This window comes from Meles meles, chromosome 1, assembly GCF_922984935.1.
Source record: "Meles meles chromosome 1, mMelMel3.1 paternal haplotype, whole genome shotgun sequence".
NCBI lineage: Eukaryota > Metazoa > Chordata > Mammalia > Carnivora > Mustelidae > Meles > Meles meles.
Genome location: NC_060066.1, coordinates 199,582,379 through 199,600,991, shown reverse-complemented (window position 1 = coordinate 199,600,991; position 18,613 = coordinate 199,582,379). Strand labels below are relative to the sequence as shown.

Here is an 18,613-nt window from a genome sequence, read left to right as displayed (position 1 = left end):
AAAAACTGGTCACGCGGCCCAACGAACCCAAGTCGGGAACCGAAGCCGCTTCGGTAAAGCCCCCGGGGGGCTGGGGACCAGTCGGGGTCTCGGTGCCGCAGGACCCGCGCGCAGAGCTCCCGGGCTGACGGCCCCTTCCCGGGCACCGAGGGCGCGTGGGCAAGACGGGCCCCGGGGGTCGCTGGCGCCACCGCACCCTGCGGGGCCGGGGGCAGCGGGGCGGGCGCGTCCGGGGACCTGGCGCCGTGGGCAAGACCGCAGCAGTTGTTCCCGACATGCTCCTCTCGGGGAGGATTTCAAACCCCGGGCCACAAGCTCGCCTCCCTCGCCCCCGCCGGCCCCAGCAACAGGCGGTGGCGCGCGTATCATTGGCCGGGCGGCGCGTCGGCCGCTGTTGATTGGCCGCCGTGCCTCCCGGCCCCGCTTCGGCGCCCGTCGCCACCTCCATTTTGTCGGTAGAGGCGGAAGGAGGAGGTCGGGTCTGGACGCAGAGGTGGTCAGCAGCTAGCTCCTCGGTGCCCGTGGGCTTTGTTCGTTCCGTGCCTCGTCTCTCCCTGGAAAGGGAGGGGGGCTTCGACGCCGAGCAGGAGCCGCCGCCGTCCGAGCTTGAAGTCGGTGAGTGGCAGCGGCGCCGCGGGAGCGGCCATGTTGGTGGCCGCACTCCCCATTGTTGGGGGAAGGAGGCGAGATCCCGGAAACCGCGTCGGGCGCGGGGGACCGGGGAGCACCCGGGCCGGGCTCGAGAACCGTGGGCTTTTCGGAAGCCAGGCCCCGTCGGAAGACCCGAACTTTCTGGGCTCGCGCGGTGAATGACTCAGGGCCTGTTAAGTGTGCCAGGCCCTTAACCCTTCCAAAAAGAGGGCGTATTTGTTTGGTAAATGACTTCTTGGGATAGTAAATGAAACCTGGGGTGTATAATGCTCACTGTAAGGCATTCTTGGGTATATTTTAGATGAAAATCGGCTTAGGTTATGGCCTGTGAAAACTTCAAAATGGGGAGGAGTCGAGAGTTCATAACTGAAGGAGACACTTTTTATGACGTAGACGTGTTGGGAGAGGAGGCTTTTCGGAAAAGGATACGTGCTGTGTCGCAAGATTGGAAATTTCGAAAAAGATTTTTAAAACGTCTCTTTAGGAAACTCATTTTTAGCCCGTTTCTTGGGATGGCTGTAAAAGCTAATGGTTCCCCGGTTTGAACGTTTTAGTGATAAAATCCGTGTGAGACTTTGAAAACAAAACTTCCTCCGGGGAAAAAAAAGAACTCGTTGTGGCACTTGCAGACTCCCGTGTCCCCTCCCCCCCATTCCTGGATCGCAGAGCCGAGAAGACTTCTTAAAGACGACAGTTACCAGATTATTTCCCATCTTACTTATTAGTTCAGGAAGTAGCCATTCTTAACTGTATTTCCGTAGTAAATATAAGCGACCACTTTCCCCGTGCTTTTGAATTGAAGTAATCTTTTCTTTCCTAGCTAGGACTTCTCTCAAACTTGTGTGCTGAGGAGACTCAGATGTTGGCCTCAGCTCCTAGGCTGAACTCAGCAGATCGGCCCATGAAAACTTCTGTATTGAGACAAAGGAAAGGATCCAGCAGAAAGCAACATCTATCATCCTGGGCTTGGCAGCAAGGGAGGGGACAGGTAGTGGAAATCCTGCAATCCGAAAAACAGACTGAAAGGTATAAAATTATTTTTACAATTTTATAAGTATGTCTTATCCTTTTAACAACCGATTGTCTTTATTTTTCACGTGATTATTCACATTTGCAGATAAGTTTTCTTAAGGTAATAAAGGCTATGCACATAATTGTGAACATACAGTGAAGTTATTAAAGCAGTTGGATAGCAGTTTTGAGTCTTTCCAAAATGATTTCTGGAGTTACAAGTTGGGGCTACAGAACTTTCTTAAAATTTTGAACTCTTCTTATGTTATTTTGCTAAGTATTTTATTTCCCTTTACTTGTAGGTGACAAAGAAGCTGAAGATGGGTGGCGGAGAGAGATACAACATTCCAGCCCCTCAGTCAAGAAACGTTAGTAAGAACCAGCAACAGCTTAACAGACAGAAGACCAAGGATCAGAATTCCCAAATGAAGATTGTTCATAAGAAAAAAGAAAGAGGACATACTTACACCTCATCAGCAGCTGCACGGCAGGCCATGCAAAATGGGGGGAAGAACAAAAATTTTCCAAATAATCAAAACTGGAACTCTAGCTTATCAAGTCCTAGCTTACTTTTTAAGTCTCAAACTAATCAGAACTATGCTGGAGCCAAGTTTAGTGAGCCACCATCACCAAGTGTTCTTCCTAAACCACCAAGCCACTGGGTTCCAGTTTCCTTTAATCCTTCTGATAAGGAGATAATGACATTTCAACTTAAAACCTTACTTAAAGTACAGGTATAAAATAAGATAAAATACTAATGTTTAAATTTAGTTATATTTCAGGGTAGTTGTCCATTGTTTCAGGCCAAATTCACTAGGGAATTAATCTATTTGTAAAACTGCTAATGTAGAAAATATAATTGGACTTCATCTTACCTATTTTACGTGTTGTGTGCACTGTGACGTAATGGTAGTATCAGTGCAACTTTAACTAAATTATTGATAATTGTACGTTCATACTGTGTTCTCAACTGCGTAACTCTTAAACCTGTCAAATTCAGATTTGGGGAATGGTAATCAACTTTTCCTGTTGTTTGTTGGGCAGAAATACTAATTTAAGAGTATTGTTCATGGATCAGATTTACTTGTTGAAAGCTAGTCAATCTGCTTATGAGCATCCAAGTAAAAATACATGTAGGGGTTGAAAGGTAGTTGAGTATTTGACAGTTTGAAGTCCTAGAAACATCCAGACCAGTAATATGCCAACAACCTGATGCACTGCCAAAAAATGTGAATTTTTCTTAGTGAATAGTTGCATTTTAGTGAACTGTATGCTGGTGAATGTGGAAAGGGCACCAGAGGCTTTCCAGTTTAGAATGAGACCATATACCCAGTGGCCATTTCTTTCATGCAGTAGGTCTGCTAACTAATGCACCAAAACCAGTTTTTACGGTAACAGTATTTGGTGGTTACTGAGTAGCTTTCAGAATACATTTTTATACTATAGCACTGCATAAGCTATTCTGACAGTGATCTGGTCTCAAAATCATTCCCTATAAAACTTAAAAGCTGTATAATGTGAAAGTTTTAAGTACCTAGGAAAGAGCCATGTAAATATATGTAATAAACTTGTAGCATATGTAAAGCTTTGTTGGCATTTATCCTACAAAAATAGAATATTTTAGTATGAATTTGCTGAATGTAAGACCATGGACTCTTTTTTTATACTATGGCCTGATTTTAAAGGTCCAGAATAATTTGTTTTTAAAGTTTGCCCTTGTGCTAAAGTGCCAGTGTATGTATAATTGATCTGGTTGTAAACTATATTTCAAAGTAAATCCTAATGTAATAAGTTTTATATAACTGTAAAGGTTTTAAGCTGCTAAAACACTTCCTATTTTTAAAGAGATGTGAAATGCAGTATGGGACTGTTTAATTTTTTTCTTCCTTAAGCCCAAAGATTAACTATTAAAGGGTCCCTCCAACCTTGAAGATTCATTCTGGCTTTCAATAACTTTTGTAATCTATAAATAGAGTGTTTGTCAGTATATATATTTTTTGTTACTAGTCTAAGTGCAACCCAGGGGACCATTTATGCAAAAGATGTAGTTTCTTGCACAGTAACCTTGATAACACGTTTTACCTAAATATAACAGCTAACACAGTAAATTACAAATGTGTGTGGGAGAGTCAATTTAAAATTTGATTATAAGTGCCCTATTCCAATTTGGCAACTTTTTGACCTTCTAAAGCAGAAGGGCCAAGCTGTAGTTCTCCCAAGTGAACTGAGATGAGGTAATAACTGCTCAAGTCAAATAATGCTAACCTAAATTCAAGTTTACATAGTACTTAATGTACATGTGAATTTAGCATGAAATTAAAAAATAAAATTGCTTCTTCCCCCCCCCAGTGGCTTAATTGTATTTCATAAAGAACTGTTATGACTATCTTTAACATTGATTCTTAGAATGCATGTAAATTAACCCAACTGAGAAATGGAAGGACTATTGGTTTTTAAGAGGCAATCAATGTGCTGACTGACAACACTGGGTTATGATCCACCCACCCCCAGCAGATTTAACTCTAAAAGGCCACAGAATACTTAACGGAAACTAAACTTCTGATTCATTATCAAGTCAAATTCAGGACTAATTACCTGCCTCTCTTTTTCTACATTCTAAGGTGATTGAGGTTTAGAGAAAACAAAAATTCCTCTGAGTTGTAAGACCCTTGCATTTGTCTGCTGTATATAAAAGCATAATTTACACCAGGGATCTTTGGGGGGTGGGGGAGGGCATCACAAGAGCCATATTTATATTTGCTAAGTGAGGGGTAGCTTCAACTAGTTCAATAGGTGAACCCCAGGGCAAGGCCATTACTTTAGCATGCAAATCAGGAGATAATTTGGAGGAAATCAAAATTTGAGTTTTCTATTCCCAGTGTAAAGTCTATGAACAATGCCAAGGATTGTTAATTTATTTAACTGCACTGGAATTTCACAGTTTGCAGCCCAGGCATGTTAGTTTTGGACTTCGTTATGTATGAGGTTTTGGTTTGGGATTGAGTCACGTGGCCAGTGTTCAGACTTGAGGATGGAAGTACCAAAGGCTTTTACCTAACCATAAAGTTTTCAATAGCTAAGGATAACGATCAGAACAACATCTCATTCCTCAACAACTAATAAATAGTTCTGGTTAGTCTACAAGATTTTCCCAAACTACTTTTACTTGTGAGAACCAAAAAGTTATTAAAGGGAACCAACTTCTATCCTCTAAGGCTGAAGTCAGCCACAGCGTGAGCCTTTAGTCAGTGTTAGAATTTTAATTTGTCATTATCTTTTTGATGGCAGTATATAGTATGATGGGAATCTGGGTACATCACCTATTCTTAACATTTAATTTCTGGTTAAGATCTATTCTTCCCCAAAGCAAGCACAAAGGGTTTTGGGTTAAGTTTTCTAGTTTCTTTAATTGCATTCTCATTGGCAATTACTCTGTAAAACAGGAGGAAGAGTACATCTCTAAAGCCTCTTACACAAATGAGGAAAGCCTACCCAGCACAAACATGGAAGGCAGAGCTAAACCCAAGGAGAAACAAAACAAAACAAACAAAAAACAAAACCCCAAAAACCAAAACAAAAAAAACCCCAAATTTTTTGGCTCCTAGACCAGTTTATTTCACTCTAGCATTCAAAGAGATGGGATCTACAAAATACTAGACACAAAGGCTTTTACTTCATTACAAACTACTCTGTCAGTTATCAATGAAAGGAATTTACATGCCTTGCTTTTTATTCCAAATAAAGAGTCCCAACTTCAATAGGGTGAAACAACTGTTAGGAATACATAAATACAATGCAATAAACATAACCAACACTGTTGGGGGTGTGGGCAGAGGAAAAAGAAACCAAGAGAAGGAAACTTCTCTATAGCAACTACTGACATGTGTAGTCAGTAGTTAAATGACAACAAATAGGCTGCTTACTTCATTTATCAATGAGAGCAGTTTACTCCTAAAAAGCTCTGACCTCCTGGTAGAAATGCTGTTAAGATATTCCTCAGCTGTCACTGTGCTGTCTTAAGTCATAGCCTCCCTTTTTCAAAGTATCTCAGGATTTTGTAAACAAGAATATGGTCAAAAACCAATACAAGACTGAAATTTGGAAAGCCAGGATAGAAAGCCCAAGTCACAATAGCTGTGACATCTCATGTTGTATTTAACCTCTTTTTCATCCAGAAAGATTACAAACAAAATATTTTTTGATACTAAATCTTTTTTCATAAATCTATTAATTCTTCCTTCCATGCGAACTCTATATTCCATTATATTACTTTTATTGTTATAAAAAATTTCCCATTTTATTTTTTAAAAAAAGGGCACAAAACAGTAAAGAGGAACCATCAAATGAAAAAACCATGAACTCTAACCTGGGATCTGCCACTTACTTGCTGTGTGATGTCAAGCAAGTTTGAAAACATTTTTTTAATCAAATGGGGGTAAAAATACCTCCCTTTCTTTCTCCCAGTTGTGTATTCTGCAGTATTTTCAAAATTTTTTATAAAGGCTTAAACACTTCCATATTTTTAGATGAATAACTTTACATAAAAGGCTTAAAATATGCGGCAGAAATTTGACAAAAATCAAATGTGAGTGATGGAAGAATCAACGTATAGATAAACAAACTTCATATCCTAATAAGGAACTAAGGAATCCAAAACATTTTTGTGATACTATAAAAGTTATTTATTCACTATACACAGAACATGTCCCCTATAAAATGTACATGTAAATCACTAAAAAGTATAATCTGGTGAACATTTTCTCAATTACAGAACATACTAAATCAGCTGGGATAACAGCTCTCTGTCTGCCTCAAAATAATCTAATTATAGCACCCAGAGTCTCCTTTATACCTATTGCAAAGTTAAATACTTATTTTGGGGATTATTTCCTAGTATGTGTTTGAGGAGGCAGAGTTAACAATTTAATATGACTCTAGTATATTACAGTCACTGCACAATAAATCAGTTTATTACAGATTAAAACATTTTTTCATTATTTGTATTAATGGGATGCAAACAGAAATACTGGATACTTTTAAATGGCAGATAACCACAAAATTATCTTTGATAGTATTCTGGGTTTTCTAATCACATTAAGATACGAATGGTGTAAAAGAGTTACGAATACGCCTCAAACAATGAGGCCACACTGTAATGATTCACTAGATTGTGCTCAGTAGACATTTATTCAGTAAGTGAATTTTCTCCCCAATTACCCAGTACAATTTTTGCCCACAGTAAGGGCTCCGTAAATAAATGTTTGCTGAATATACTGACTTAGGACCGAGGTGAGAAGAGATGGACCCTCTTAGCTAGATGTCAAGTATTATAATCGGAATTTATCTGGGAGAGTGTAAGGAAGATGTAAACTGCACATGGCATACAAGTAAATAAACTCAGATGCCAACAGAGCAAATCATTAAGCAGAAAAACACTGGCACTGCAATAAACAATGGCAAGATCTGCCAACAGCAAAAATGGAACTGACTTTAAGAGATAACCAAGAAAAAGTTTATATTGGACCATACCTTTTCTCACCAATTCAGTTTGAGACAGACCAATAGAGGCACTGTAAGAGACTATGGCTGTCTTCCTTGATATTCAGACATCCTAGTTTCCAGTATTTATTACGGACCTGTTACCCATGAATCAATATAAACCTATTCAGATTTAGGGATTAGTTTTCCACAAGAACAAAGTTGAATTTCCTTTTATTTGTCCTAAAATGCTTACTTTCAAACTTGAAGGGACTTCAATTATTCCATGTAGTTTCGATAACATTCTTTTATCTTTTCAGACCAGAGTCAAAATATTCGTACAGTATTCATACTGCAGCACCTTCCACCCACCCTTTGGTCGCTTGAACTGCCCTTCTTTGGTTCTTTTTCCGCTTTCTCAGATCTTTCTTGAAGTGTAGTAAGCAGAACTGTACTGGGTATTCCAGCTGCAGTTTGGTCTTAAATAAAAGAAGGATGTTTGTCAGTTTGGTTTTCTTTATTCTTCTCTGTGGTATACAGGATTTTGTTAGTTGAACTGGATGTAGCAGCTTACTGGGCCAAATTTTCAAGAGAATAGTACAATTTCCCAGGTCTTTTCCCTGGGTTGTAAACTTAACAGCTCATACTCTATGTAGCACCTTTCCTTTCTCACTGAAGCATTATCTGTCATTTTTCTTCTTGCTTACTTGGCTTCAAAACAAAACAAAACAAAACAAAACAAAACGCAGAGATCTTAAGTAAAAGAGAGGTGAAGTGTCAGTCTTCACTTGAGTCTTCGTATGATCTGCTCTACTACTGACAACAGTGCCAGACACATAGCAGATATCCACAGTTGTGAACTACGTAGCCCAAAATTAAAGCACTGTTTAAGGATCCTCATCAAGTATGAATAGGATCCTATCATGGTTCAACTATAGTTTAGTCCTTTCGAAGCGGTTAGGTATGTCACTTTAGAAATAACTATAAAGTTCTCAAGAAAATAGGGTGAGTCATATTAAGTGACATAAATATAAAAATGAAATCATCAGGCCTTCTGTTTCTACACAAAGACTGAGAACAATTTCAATGGGCTATCTCCTCAGTATACTTTCATCAAAACACAGTCCATTACAAAAAAAAAAAAATCAATAAGGACCAGGCCTGAGCTCAAATTTTAGATCTGCCTTTTATAGCCTTTTCTTTATGTCTCAATTTCCTCACCTATGATATGGGGTAAACCAAAGTATCTCTCTCTCCTAGGGTTTTGTGAAAAGTAAACGAGTTAACACATTAAGTTTTAGGACTGTGTCTGGCACATCATAAATACTAAGTATCAGCTATAATTGTTGTCATTATAAAACAGCTAGAATTCAAACCATAAAATACCTAAACCAGTTCCCCGAAGTGGTTATCACTTAGTATATTAAACTGCTCACTGACATTCAATTCAAAAGTATTTTAAATCAAGCCATAAATATAAGGCCCAATTCATCTTGTTTAGGACGGGAAGAGCAGAATTATTGGTCCATCCAATAATGAAAATATAAATTTACAATTAGCGGACTCAGATTTCATTTTAATGCTTATCTTAATTCTACCAGTAATTTCTATGTTATTTAACCCCAAGGGTCTTAATAAGCAATCATGAAACAACTCTGACATCACATAAGGAATTTTAAAGTAGTATATAAAAGATGTACCTCTCTGGCAAATTCTATCATTTCAAAGAAAAGTTGTGCCTAGTGCAACACTGATTTAAAATATTCCTAAATCTACAAAGAATTGTTTCCATTGTTATTTTAGAATCTCATCCAAAACTATAATAATTCCAGTTAATCATTATTTCCTTCATTTTGTTTTTATTATAGCATGTTTGCTTAATTTACAGCAAGCAGAAAATAAGCTGGGTCTTGTTTTGATCCAAACATTGATGTTTTAAAGGTTGTACACAATATTTGTTAAAAAGAACATATAAAAATACCTTTTTAGAAGCTTCTATAAGAAAGAAAATACAAAGTTTAACCCCACAACTTTCCTCTTTGCTAGAACTGCAAACTACTGCTACAGTTTTAAATAGACTTTTTGTTGTTTAAACTATACATCCAGGAAAATCTAAAAAATTAAAGAAACGTGCATATAAATGATTGCATAGCAGAACATGAACATTAACTGCAAACAGTAAAGAAATGAAAGTTAGAAATACTATCAAATATACAAAGGTTCTAGAATCAATCCTTTAAACACATTCCACAACAGTATTTAAAAACCATCTTTTTTGTTCTTTACAGGCAAGGCCTATATTACTAAAACCAAAATTGGAAAAAAGTAATCCTCTAAAAGGAATCGTTTCCCCACAATATTTCTTACTTATACCTGCAAGCAAGCAATCTAAAAATTTTAAAGATGCTAGCTTTTATTCTGAAATGAGATTGGACAAGTCCCTTTTATTGCCCCCCCCCAAACAATCTCTCAGAGAAATGCTAGAAATTATAAACGGTTAGGGTCTTTTTTTTTTTTTTTTTTAGTCAGGTACTGCCAGGTACTACATTGATAATCAATCAAACTCAGAGATGGGACTCTAAATTCTTTTTCCAAAATATTTTAAATTTCATGGCACCACAGAATCACCTAGAATGGGAGTGTTCTCTTTCAACTTGCCTCACATGAAATAAGCTGACGTGTGAAGAACAAGCCTCCTTCATAAAGTGGGAGGCAAATTTTGATACAAATGCACAGACCAAGTGCTATAAGCATCAAAATTCAGTTTACACTACGCATATGCATAAACAAAATCTACTCTGAAACAATTTACTTGCTGCTTTTTAACAGCAGTAAGAAAACTAAGCAGTTATCACCAACAATGCTCCTTAAAGTTGAGAGTAACTACTTGAGAGCATTTTTTTCCCTTAAAATTATTTCTGCCATTATTGACCTGCTTAAATTTTAAGGTGAGTTCTTCTGATGTTTTTATATGTTTCAAATCTTCACAGAAACCAGAAAAAAGCAGTGAAGGCTCCATGTTTCAGTCAGAAACTCAATCTTCCCCCAAATGCTACTTAACCCAGTTGGCATCATTCCCCAAGACGGTGGGGTTAACAAAAGAACTATTCCACGCTCTGTCATAAATTAACTATTATCACGGGCCTAGACACCTTAACAAGACAAAAAGGTCCACCCTGAACCTAAATGTGTCTGATCAGTCAGTGCTGTACTGTGGCTACAACTTCACTTTTGTATCATTCTATCTTATTAGCAAGCTACATTTCTAGGTTAACAGTTCTACCAAATATGGATATGAAAGTTTATTTTTAATAAGACAATGTTGCAAATTATGGTCAACCAACATCTTTTCACCAATACTTCAAGCATAAAAAATGAGAATCTTTACAAAAATATACAGAGACACCACAAATTGGTAGCTGCCCGTAACATTAAACAAACTGGACTCTTAAGAGTGGCTTCTCAACAGCATATCATTTTAATTATAACCATTTGCCTGGTACAGGGAAAACTGACAAGTGTTTTTTAAGCATCATTGCAACATTGTATTCCTGATAATTTAAGTAAACCAAACTATGAGTAAATGAATGATACATGCCTAAAAATATCAAGGTTTATAGTATCAGTGGCCACTGGACTTAGGACTAGTCCAAGACCTTGATCTAGATTTTGACCTAGACCTAGATTGTGATCTTGACTGAGATTTGGATCTAGGTGGTTCTTTTTTCCTTGATTCCTTTTCATATCTTGAGCCAGACTTATAATGTGTTTTGGAATCTGTTTTAGAGGTGCCTCTAGTTTTGGTGTGAGATGCAGACCTAGAACGTGATTTAGCCTTCATTTCTTTCTTGGGCTGGGACTTGGACCGTGATCTTGAATTGGATTTAGATCTTGAAAAAGATCGATTTCGGTGTTTGAATCTTTCAAAACAGAGGAGAGATACAATTAGAGTAAAAATTAGATTCTATATTAATCAAATTTGTTATTTTTAGAGCAAAAGTTCACTCTGAAATTGAAAAACATAGAAGTCTTTTTCAAAGCAAAGTTATTTACCTATCATTGTCGGAATGGCTTCTGCTACGCCGTGGTCTTCCAGCCGGTCTACTGCTAAAAAGTACATCAGAAAGAGCAAACAGTAACAAATGTCTATTTACGGTCTTCTAAAGTTTCTAATTAAAAAAACGTGAGCCATAAAACTTTTTAAATGAAGCACTAAAATATTTTTAGTTTCAATGAAGCACACAATGTATATAATTAAAGTGTACAGAAAGAAAATTAAATGCTAACAAACATTTATCTTTTCTGACGGATTACTGTACTACACATCACACTTACTTTCTCGGACTATAAGATCTTCTATAGTTGTAATCAAAGGACCGGCTTCTTGATCTTCTTCTTTCATAACTCCGGCTTCTAGAACGTCTGTATCTGTCATAATCATCATAGCGTGAAGAGCTGTATACATTCCTCCCTTCCTTGGCTTTCATTTGATTTGGAGCTAATAAAATACATAGAACAAATATTTAGAAACATTAAAACCTAGTATTTTAAGTCTTTAAATTACAGGAAAAATTTCTATATTCTCTTCCCTTATACCCCCAAATTGTGTCAAGGTTAATTGTGACTATTAGTCTTGGAAAAGGTATTTGTTTTCTAGGGTGTCTATCAGAATACCGTTTTATGTTAAAAATGATACTCTCAATCATCTTCCCAACTATTTTTTGTCAGAGACTTTTTCACCATCTAGCTTGTTGTCCAAAAATATGCCAACTATTTCAACATTAAAAAAATTCACATTTTTAAGATTTCCAAATTAAAATATGAACCACTGAACCATATGCTAACTTGGAATTATTCTGTGTGGTTTTCATTTATTAGGAACATAATTAACAATGACAAAACACTTACTGGTAGCCTACGAACAATATTTTAGTATTAAAATGCAGGGCTATATGGTTAAACGGTTCTGAGAGATCACAATAAAAGTGGAAAAGAGCACTTATTGGATGCCTTAGACATAGCTGCATCCCTGGACAGTCCTGAATTCCTGTTATCTTATCAAGTCTACAAAGCGATACTGGAAGTATGCATGCTTATATAAATACCACAGCAAATACCCAAGAACCAGAGAATTACTGGCAGCTAGCGTCAACCTCTATGTTCCTCCTCTCTTCAGCAACTGTTTTCATCTCTATCTTTTAGTATCTTGCCCAAGGTAACAAAATGGTTGAGCCCAGGTCTATCTGACTCCAAAGCCTATACCCTTGCGTCATTAGTATGTGGCTAACACCTGGTGTTTACTCACATAATAAAAACCACAGACTAATATAAAACCAATTCTAGGTTTAGCCTGTAATCTTTCTCAGTTTAATTCTTTCTGTTCATTTCCACAGCCAAGCAGTCAAATACCCAATTATACCTTGAAGATCTTTATAAAGAGAAATGGCTGAAAAGACCCAACAGTTTCCAAATTATTTCCCTTTTAATTCCACCCCCAATTATTAAAAACATGGCACAGCAGACTGTATCAATCCACATTCTTTTAAGTCCAAACACATTTCAGGCATTCTAATCTTCACGTTCTAACTTTTTGCAAAGTATGTGAGAACTCTTTTTAGATTTTGAACAGATAGACAAATTGCGAATACTTCCAAAAAGAGGTATCAATGCACTGTTTAAAAATGACATACTATACGTAAATATGTATTGAGCATAAGAGTACTTACTCTTTCGATCCCCCTGTGCAAACTGTATTTCAATTTGGCGTCCGCAAATCCATTTTCTGTCCAAATTATGTAAAGCGTCTTCAGCATCACGGACATCCTCAAATGTGCTAAATGTTAAGGGGCTTGGGAAGTTTTGCATATTTTCATAACAAATGAACGTTTGGTTGGTAGGTCTGGAACAATTCACAGTCTCTCATTATTCCAGAAAATCATCCAGACCTCACTTACTCAGGTTGGTGGATTCAGCTATAGACACTTCACAGCATTAAAGCACTTTGATTTCCTACAGTATACATGTGAAAACACATATAACTACATATTATAAAGTTATTAAAATAGGACTGGTTATAGCTGAACTACCAAGTAATCCTATCAAAAATTTTCTTCCTGAGTTTCAAGTTTTACAGAAGCAAAAAAGAAAAACAAATGTCAGTTCTATGTTGTGTACTAAAACAAAAATTTCTGAAAATAAAACCAAAAACTGTTTTTCATATTTTTGTTTCAAAGGAAAAAAAGAAAATGCCAATAGTTCTTGTGTAAGCAAGCAGAATATACCTTACCTTACAAGAGATAAAACATTAACTTCAAGTTTATTTTGCTGTTATGCTCTGCTATATGTATCTAAACTATTATTTCATGTAGTTGTCTTCCTTATACCATACAGGTATGCTATCCACTTGTGGACATCCAAACAGAATCAAGCATTAAATACTGAAGATATCACTATACCAAAAGCATATTACGCCCATGCACAGATTATAGAAGCATGCGGTCAAGAAATAACAGACTATTTCTAAAGATTCCTGGACTGGAAAGCCCTAACCATATGTACTAAACATACAGCTCTCCACAAAGAAGTGGGTCTGGCACTGGTTTTCAACTTGAGAATTTCAAGATAACATCTGTAAATCTGACACAGGAACTACTGGTACCGGTTTCTGATTGGAGAGGCGATTGTCTTGCCTGCCCTCTTCCCTCACTGTCAGCAATTAAGTATGAGAACTCTAGGCTTCACAAAGTTATTCTGCCCAAATTTAGCTCCTCTCCTAAAACCACCATTCTGATGAAGCCAAGCAAATGTTCAGAGCAGTGGTTGATATAAAAGCTTTGGAAAGGGAACTGGGTTAAGTTTGAGTGTAGATTTTTCATTCTATCCTAAAAATCACTCTTGCAACTTATCCATTTTTTTCTCAAATTTGAGAGACAAGAGTACAGATCTTGAGCGGATTAAAAAACACCCCTGAAGAGACACACTTCCTTCAAGACTGATACCACGGTTTATTCCAGATATTAAAAGGTCTGCCTCACCAGATTTCTTATTTTTTGTTTTGAAAGGAATTAAAGACAATAGCAAGTTCCCAGCTCTCTCTTCCTGAAGCTACTATGTATATGTTAATGAAAGACAGGTTTCCCCAAGTCCTAAATCATGGGGCGTTTTTCAACATGAAAAGGCAAAGGCTGATGGGGAGTTTAGAACCTTGAGTGCTATAAACTGAACACCCCTCAAGGTTAATGTAGATGGGCTTTAAAATATTAAAAGTTCACTTAATGGTATACTACTTACTATGCCAGAAGACAGAATATAATTTACTTTTTAGAGGATTAAAATTAAAAGGTGTAAAAATTACTGAGATTAACTCATTCTTGGCTCTACCCTCAAAAACAGACCTGGGCTGGATGAATTACGGAATTACGGCAAAGTTCTACTACACGTGTTAAGAGAAGGTTAACCGGGAATAGGGTCAAGTATCACTTGGATGCTAGTTATAGAGAAAATAGTATTCGGTATTTTTGCAAAATCCTGAGACCTACTCATTTTCAACTATTTTAAGACCACGGAAAGACTGTGTATAAGAAGTATATGAGTCTCCTTTAGATGACAACTCTCCTCTGGCCGAAGTACTACATGCTTTTGAGTCAAACTACTGTTGATCTTGATTCCCAGGCCACCCCAAACCAGGTAAAATCAGGTCAACGTTGTAAGCCAGAAAGCATCACTTTTTTTTTTTTTTTTTAAAGCAAGCCAAATATAGCTCTTATCCTCTCTTTAACAGAGCTTTGCAACCAATTCCCCCAACTGTCCTTGATCACTACCTTTGCTGAAGTACCAGCTTTCAACATTTCCCCTAGATCTCACTAGGACCCCTCCTAAGTTTCAAGAGACCCACTGAATTTAATCAGTAACAATTTTTCCTCCCCCGATGCCCACAGCCCAAACCTTTGCTGTCTCACTGAAGAAGTAATGTCACCTAAAATTCTGGGTCAGGGAATGACTTTCTGTAGATCCTGATTAGGCACCCATACAAGGGATAAGGCCTTCTGCAATCCACTCAGGGCTAACTGATGGTATGTGCTAAAGCAGTGCAAGGACCAGCAGGCTTCACAGAGCTAAGTTTAGAAGTCTGGAGTATGTGTGCGCCCCCACCCCCCACAGCCACTTTAAAATCTATAAACAGGTAGTTATGTCCAGTGGATTTGACCTTACAAGACCACCAGAGATTGTTTCTAGGTAGTTCCCAGTGCTAGCACCTCTCTCCCGTTTAAGCATGGCTCATGCGGAGTCAGCTTGACCCCAGAACCTCATGCTATTCCAAAGCACACTGCCTTCTACCCTATGGGATCTGACCATCTGGTCCGAAACAGAAATATGCCGAGTTTAAGCTTAACAACATTATATCCTGGTACACTTTAACTTGACAAGCTGAGAGAGTGCATTTATACAAGACCACAATCACAACATCAAAGGCCCACATAAATCAACTTACAGGTTTTGTCACTAGACCAAACCAGAATAGTTTTGAAAATTAACTGCTTAGAAAACATTAAAAAAAAAATAAAAAAAAGGAAAATAGTTATTCTGTAGGATACATCAGGTATGACTCCTTTAATCTTGGCCATCATTCAACTTCATCTTGACCTTTAACTCTTTAAGTGCTTGTCAGAAGGACTTGTCATGAGATGCTTGGCCAAATATGACAGATGGCTTTATCTTTAACTTTGAAAAACAACCTTTTCCCCCTTTTGTAGATAAAGCGAGGCTTTGTCTCCCATTAGGCTTGTCCTTCTTCCAGCTTTTCTTTAATTTTTCTTTTCCCAAACTCTCCCTTCTCTTCAAGCCTGATCCTTAAGAGGTCTTTGGCTTGTCTACTTGCCTTAAGTGTTGAACTCTACTCTAAAGGTTCTTTCATGCTTTCTCTTTGGGGTCGCCATAACTGTACAGCTTTACATTCTCTGAGGTAACAACAGAGGACAGCAAATTAGGGGACAATATTAAAGAAGTTTACCTCATTGTTATACAATTTGTTTTTGATCAAGTGATTCAAATTAACAGACAATACCAAACTTTAATTGCTAAGCACAAGAACATATTAACTTTTAATTTGACTTACATTAAAGGTGGTAGCAACCAGAGTGTATTCAAATTTAAATCACATTTTATCATCATTGATTTGAGTTTCAGCATCATGAATGGGAATTTAAATATTTTACTATTTTTGGATTAACTTTAAGAAATAGTTAAGAGCAATGTGTGAGTCAATTAATTTTCAAAAATCTGAAGACATTAAACATTAGAGGACAAAAGTAAACTACTTTTTAGATGTTACCTCTTACATAAACTTGAATTTCAAACTTCAACACCCCTCACTAATCAGCCATCTGAAGAAAGGATATTGAACATAAGCAAATCCTCTTGGACGGCGCGTGTAGAAATCAAGTGGAACATACACATCAACTATAGGACCATAACGACCAAATTCTCGTCGTAAATCTTCGGACCTAAAACATCATAAAAAAAACCCCCAATTTTTACATTCACTTCTTTAAAAGAATTTCTTTGTAAGAAACAGGCAACTTTCTGTAATCTGTCAATTAATGACAGGTAATGTGCTGTATCCCTGGGTGACCAGAAACAGACAAGCTTTCTAAATCTCAACATCAAGAGCCAACTTTAAGAGCACAGGAAAAATAACCAGGCAACCTATCTTTTTGAAAAAGAAATGCTAAGATCCACGATTTTTGGAAGATAATGCAGTTTGTAATAAAATCTATTACTTTACATTAACAGTTAAGGACATCTAAGGAAATTTGATCACAAATTTATCTAGTTTCTAATCACACCTTTAATTTTTCATAAAAGGCATAATAGTATTAGGTTGCATATACGAATGTTTTACTTTTAAAGGATCAAACCAACATTAGTACTCTGAATACCAAGCACTTTCATCCTAAAATTTTAGCGACAGGTTTAGACACCTAGTAGAAGGTAGATAAAGGTTTGAAAAACAGAAGTCACAAATATATATAATTCCTTAAATGGAAGGTCAAAAAGACAAGGGAAAAATTTTCTAGATGCTAGAACACGAATTACTTTCCTACTTAGGAAAAGTAAGGACGGTAAAATGTAAATCACACAAGGCTACCAAAATAAATTTGACTGTTGGGGGGTTAGAGTGATTGTGTGAAACAGAACGTCTCTTCTAGTGATATGATCTCTTCCAAGAAATTCTGACGGCAACTACAAGCAATTAAGACAATTGGTGAGAACAAAGGCACGGTCTGGATTAATCCAATTTAGATTAACATCCAAATGGTAGCGACTTCCTAAGCCTCATTTCTCAAAGGGTGACCAGTTATTTCCGGGAAATGAGAGGAACTAGTTCGCACCGTCTAACTGGAATAATTTTATCTACCAATTTTTGACATTCCTTCTCCCCAAACATCTCCAACGTTTCAAAAATCAGAACTATAACACAACAACAAAAAAATAGAGTTGCGAATGCTTCTCCATACACGCCCCTCCCCCGATCCCGTTATTTCCTTGCAATTCTTTACCTAGCAAAAAACCCCCAAAAAACCAAAAAACCCCAAAACACAAAAACCCTGGGCCGAGGGGGCGTGTACCCCAAAAAACGTGAACTTCAAATCAATGGGGAACGGATGTTCGGCCTCGGCGGGGGCTGGACGCGCCGAGAGGAAACGCGAAGGACGGGGTTCGGAAGTGCGGAGGGGGAGGGGGACCGAGGCCCAGCCACGCGGCCCGCGTTCCCCGCGGCGGCCTGGGAAGACCAGGGGAGCCGCCCTCGCTCCCCCGCGGCGGTTGAGCCGGCGGCGCGGCCTAGCTGGGGCCGGAAAGCCCGCGCGGGACCCGCCATCTTCGCCTTCCCCTCCCCCGGCCCAGCGCGCCGCCGCCGCCGCCGCCGCCGCCGCCGCCGCCGCCGCCGCCGCACGGGTCCTCCCCAAGAGCTTGCGGCCTCCCCGGATAGGCCCAGGGTCCCTCGTCTGTACACACCTGGTGTCGTCGGCCACATTCCTTACGAACAGAGACGTGTTGGGAGGGCGCAGGTAGCGGGACATGACGGCGACGGGAGTCTCGCTCGACAGGGGCACTAACGGGCTCAGTAAACCGTCCGCGAATGCGGCGGCGGATCCTCAGACACTCTCAGCCAGAGGGCTCCGCTACGAAACCGCCTCTTCTCGCGAGACTTCACTCCCGCCTCCACCCCCTCCTAGCTGGGCTCAACGCCGAGACCGGCAACGGTTCTTTCCCGCGAGATCGCCGGGCGTGCGCCTGCGCAGGCGGGCGGTGGGGGCTACTTGCCGCAGCCTCGTTCTCATTCATTGGCTTTTTGCGCGGCCTCTTCCCCTCCCCCAAGCCTGCGCTTTCTTTCTTTAGTGCTTTATTTTCCCGCCCTTTTCTGCCTTGCCGGGGTATTCCCCTTGCTACCCCTCCAAGAGAGGAAGCAGAC

General features: G+C 38.7%; 2 protein-coding genes across 10 annotated transcripts; one reads left to right on the top strand and one right to left on the bottom strand.

The window, feature by feature from the left end:
• Nucleotides 1-458: 458 nt before the first annotated feature.
• PNRC2 (proline rich nuclear receptor coactivator 2) lies at nucleotides 459-3,593 on the top strand. 2 transcript variants are annotated; one of them, XM_046002248.1, is made up of 3 exons: nucleotides 459-615; nucleotides 1,472-1,677; nucleotides 1,965-3,593. In XM_046002248.1, the coding sequence occupies exon 3, from the start codon at nucleotides 1,983-1,985 to the stop codon at nucleotides 2,400-2,402; it is 420 nt and encodes a 139-aa protein (XP_045858204.1). In that variant the 5' UTR covers nucleotides 459-615; nucleotides 1,472-1,677; nucleotides 1,965-1,982; the 3' UTR covers nucleotides 2,403-3,593. The 2 variants fall into 2 exon arrangements, with proteins under 2 accessions (XP_045858204.1, XP_045858206.1); XM_046002250.1 differs by having other exon boundaries at nucleotides 464-615; nucleotides 1,476-1,677.
• A 3,751-nt stretch (nucleotides 3,594-7,344) lies between these two features.
• Nucleotides 7,345-18,362, bottom strand: SRSF10 (serine and arginine rich splicing factor 10). 8 transcript variants are annotated; one of them, XM_046002235.1, is made up of 7 exons: nucleotides 18,157-18,357; nucleotides 16,539-16,643; nucleotides 12,867-12,970; nucleotides 11,476-11,638; nucleotides 11,194-11,247; nucleotides 10,959-11,060; nucleotides 7,345-7,619 (listed from the first exon to the last, which is right to left on the bottom strand). In XM_046002235.1, the coding sequence occupies exons 1-7, from the start codon at nucleotides 18,219-18,221 to the stop codon at nucleotides 7,559-7,561; spliced, it is 654 nt and encodes a 217-aa protein (XP_045858191.1). In that variant the 5' UTR covers nucleotides 18,222-18,357; the 3' UTR covers nucleotides 7,345-7,558. The 8 variants fall into 8 exon arrangements, with proteins under 8 accessions (XP_045858191.1, XP_045858152.1, XP_045858140.1 ...); XM_046002196.1 differs by lacking the exon at nucleotides 10,959-11,060 and having other exon boundaries at nucleotides 11,194-11,244; XM_046002184.1 differs by lacking the exon at nucleotides 10,959-11,060 and having other exon boundaries at nucleotides 18,157-18,352.
• Nucleotides 18,363-18,613: the final 251 nt, after the last annotated feature.

Bases quoted from the DNA above. Each gene is read 5' to 3' on its own strand.
- PNRC2 (XM_046002248.1), top strand. From the start codon at position 1,983: ATGGGTGGCGGAGAGAGATACAACATTCCAGCCCCTCAGTCAAGAAAC.
- SRSF10 (XM_046002167.1), bottom strand. From the start codon at position 18,221: ATGTCCCGCTACCTGCGCCCTCCCAACACGTCTCTGTTCGTAAGGAAT. The intron at 11,639-12,866 runs GTAAGTACTCTT...GTATTTTATTAG, and splicing joins TGCACAGGGGGATCGAAAGA to CTCCAAATCAAATGAAAGCC. The intron at 11,248-11,475 runs GTAAGTGTGATG...TGTACTTTTTAG, and splicing joins AGATCTTATAGTCCGAGAAA to CAGTAGACCGGCTGGAAGAC.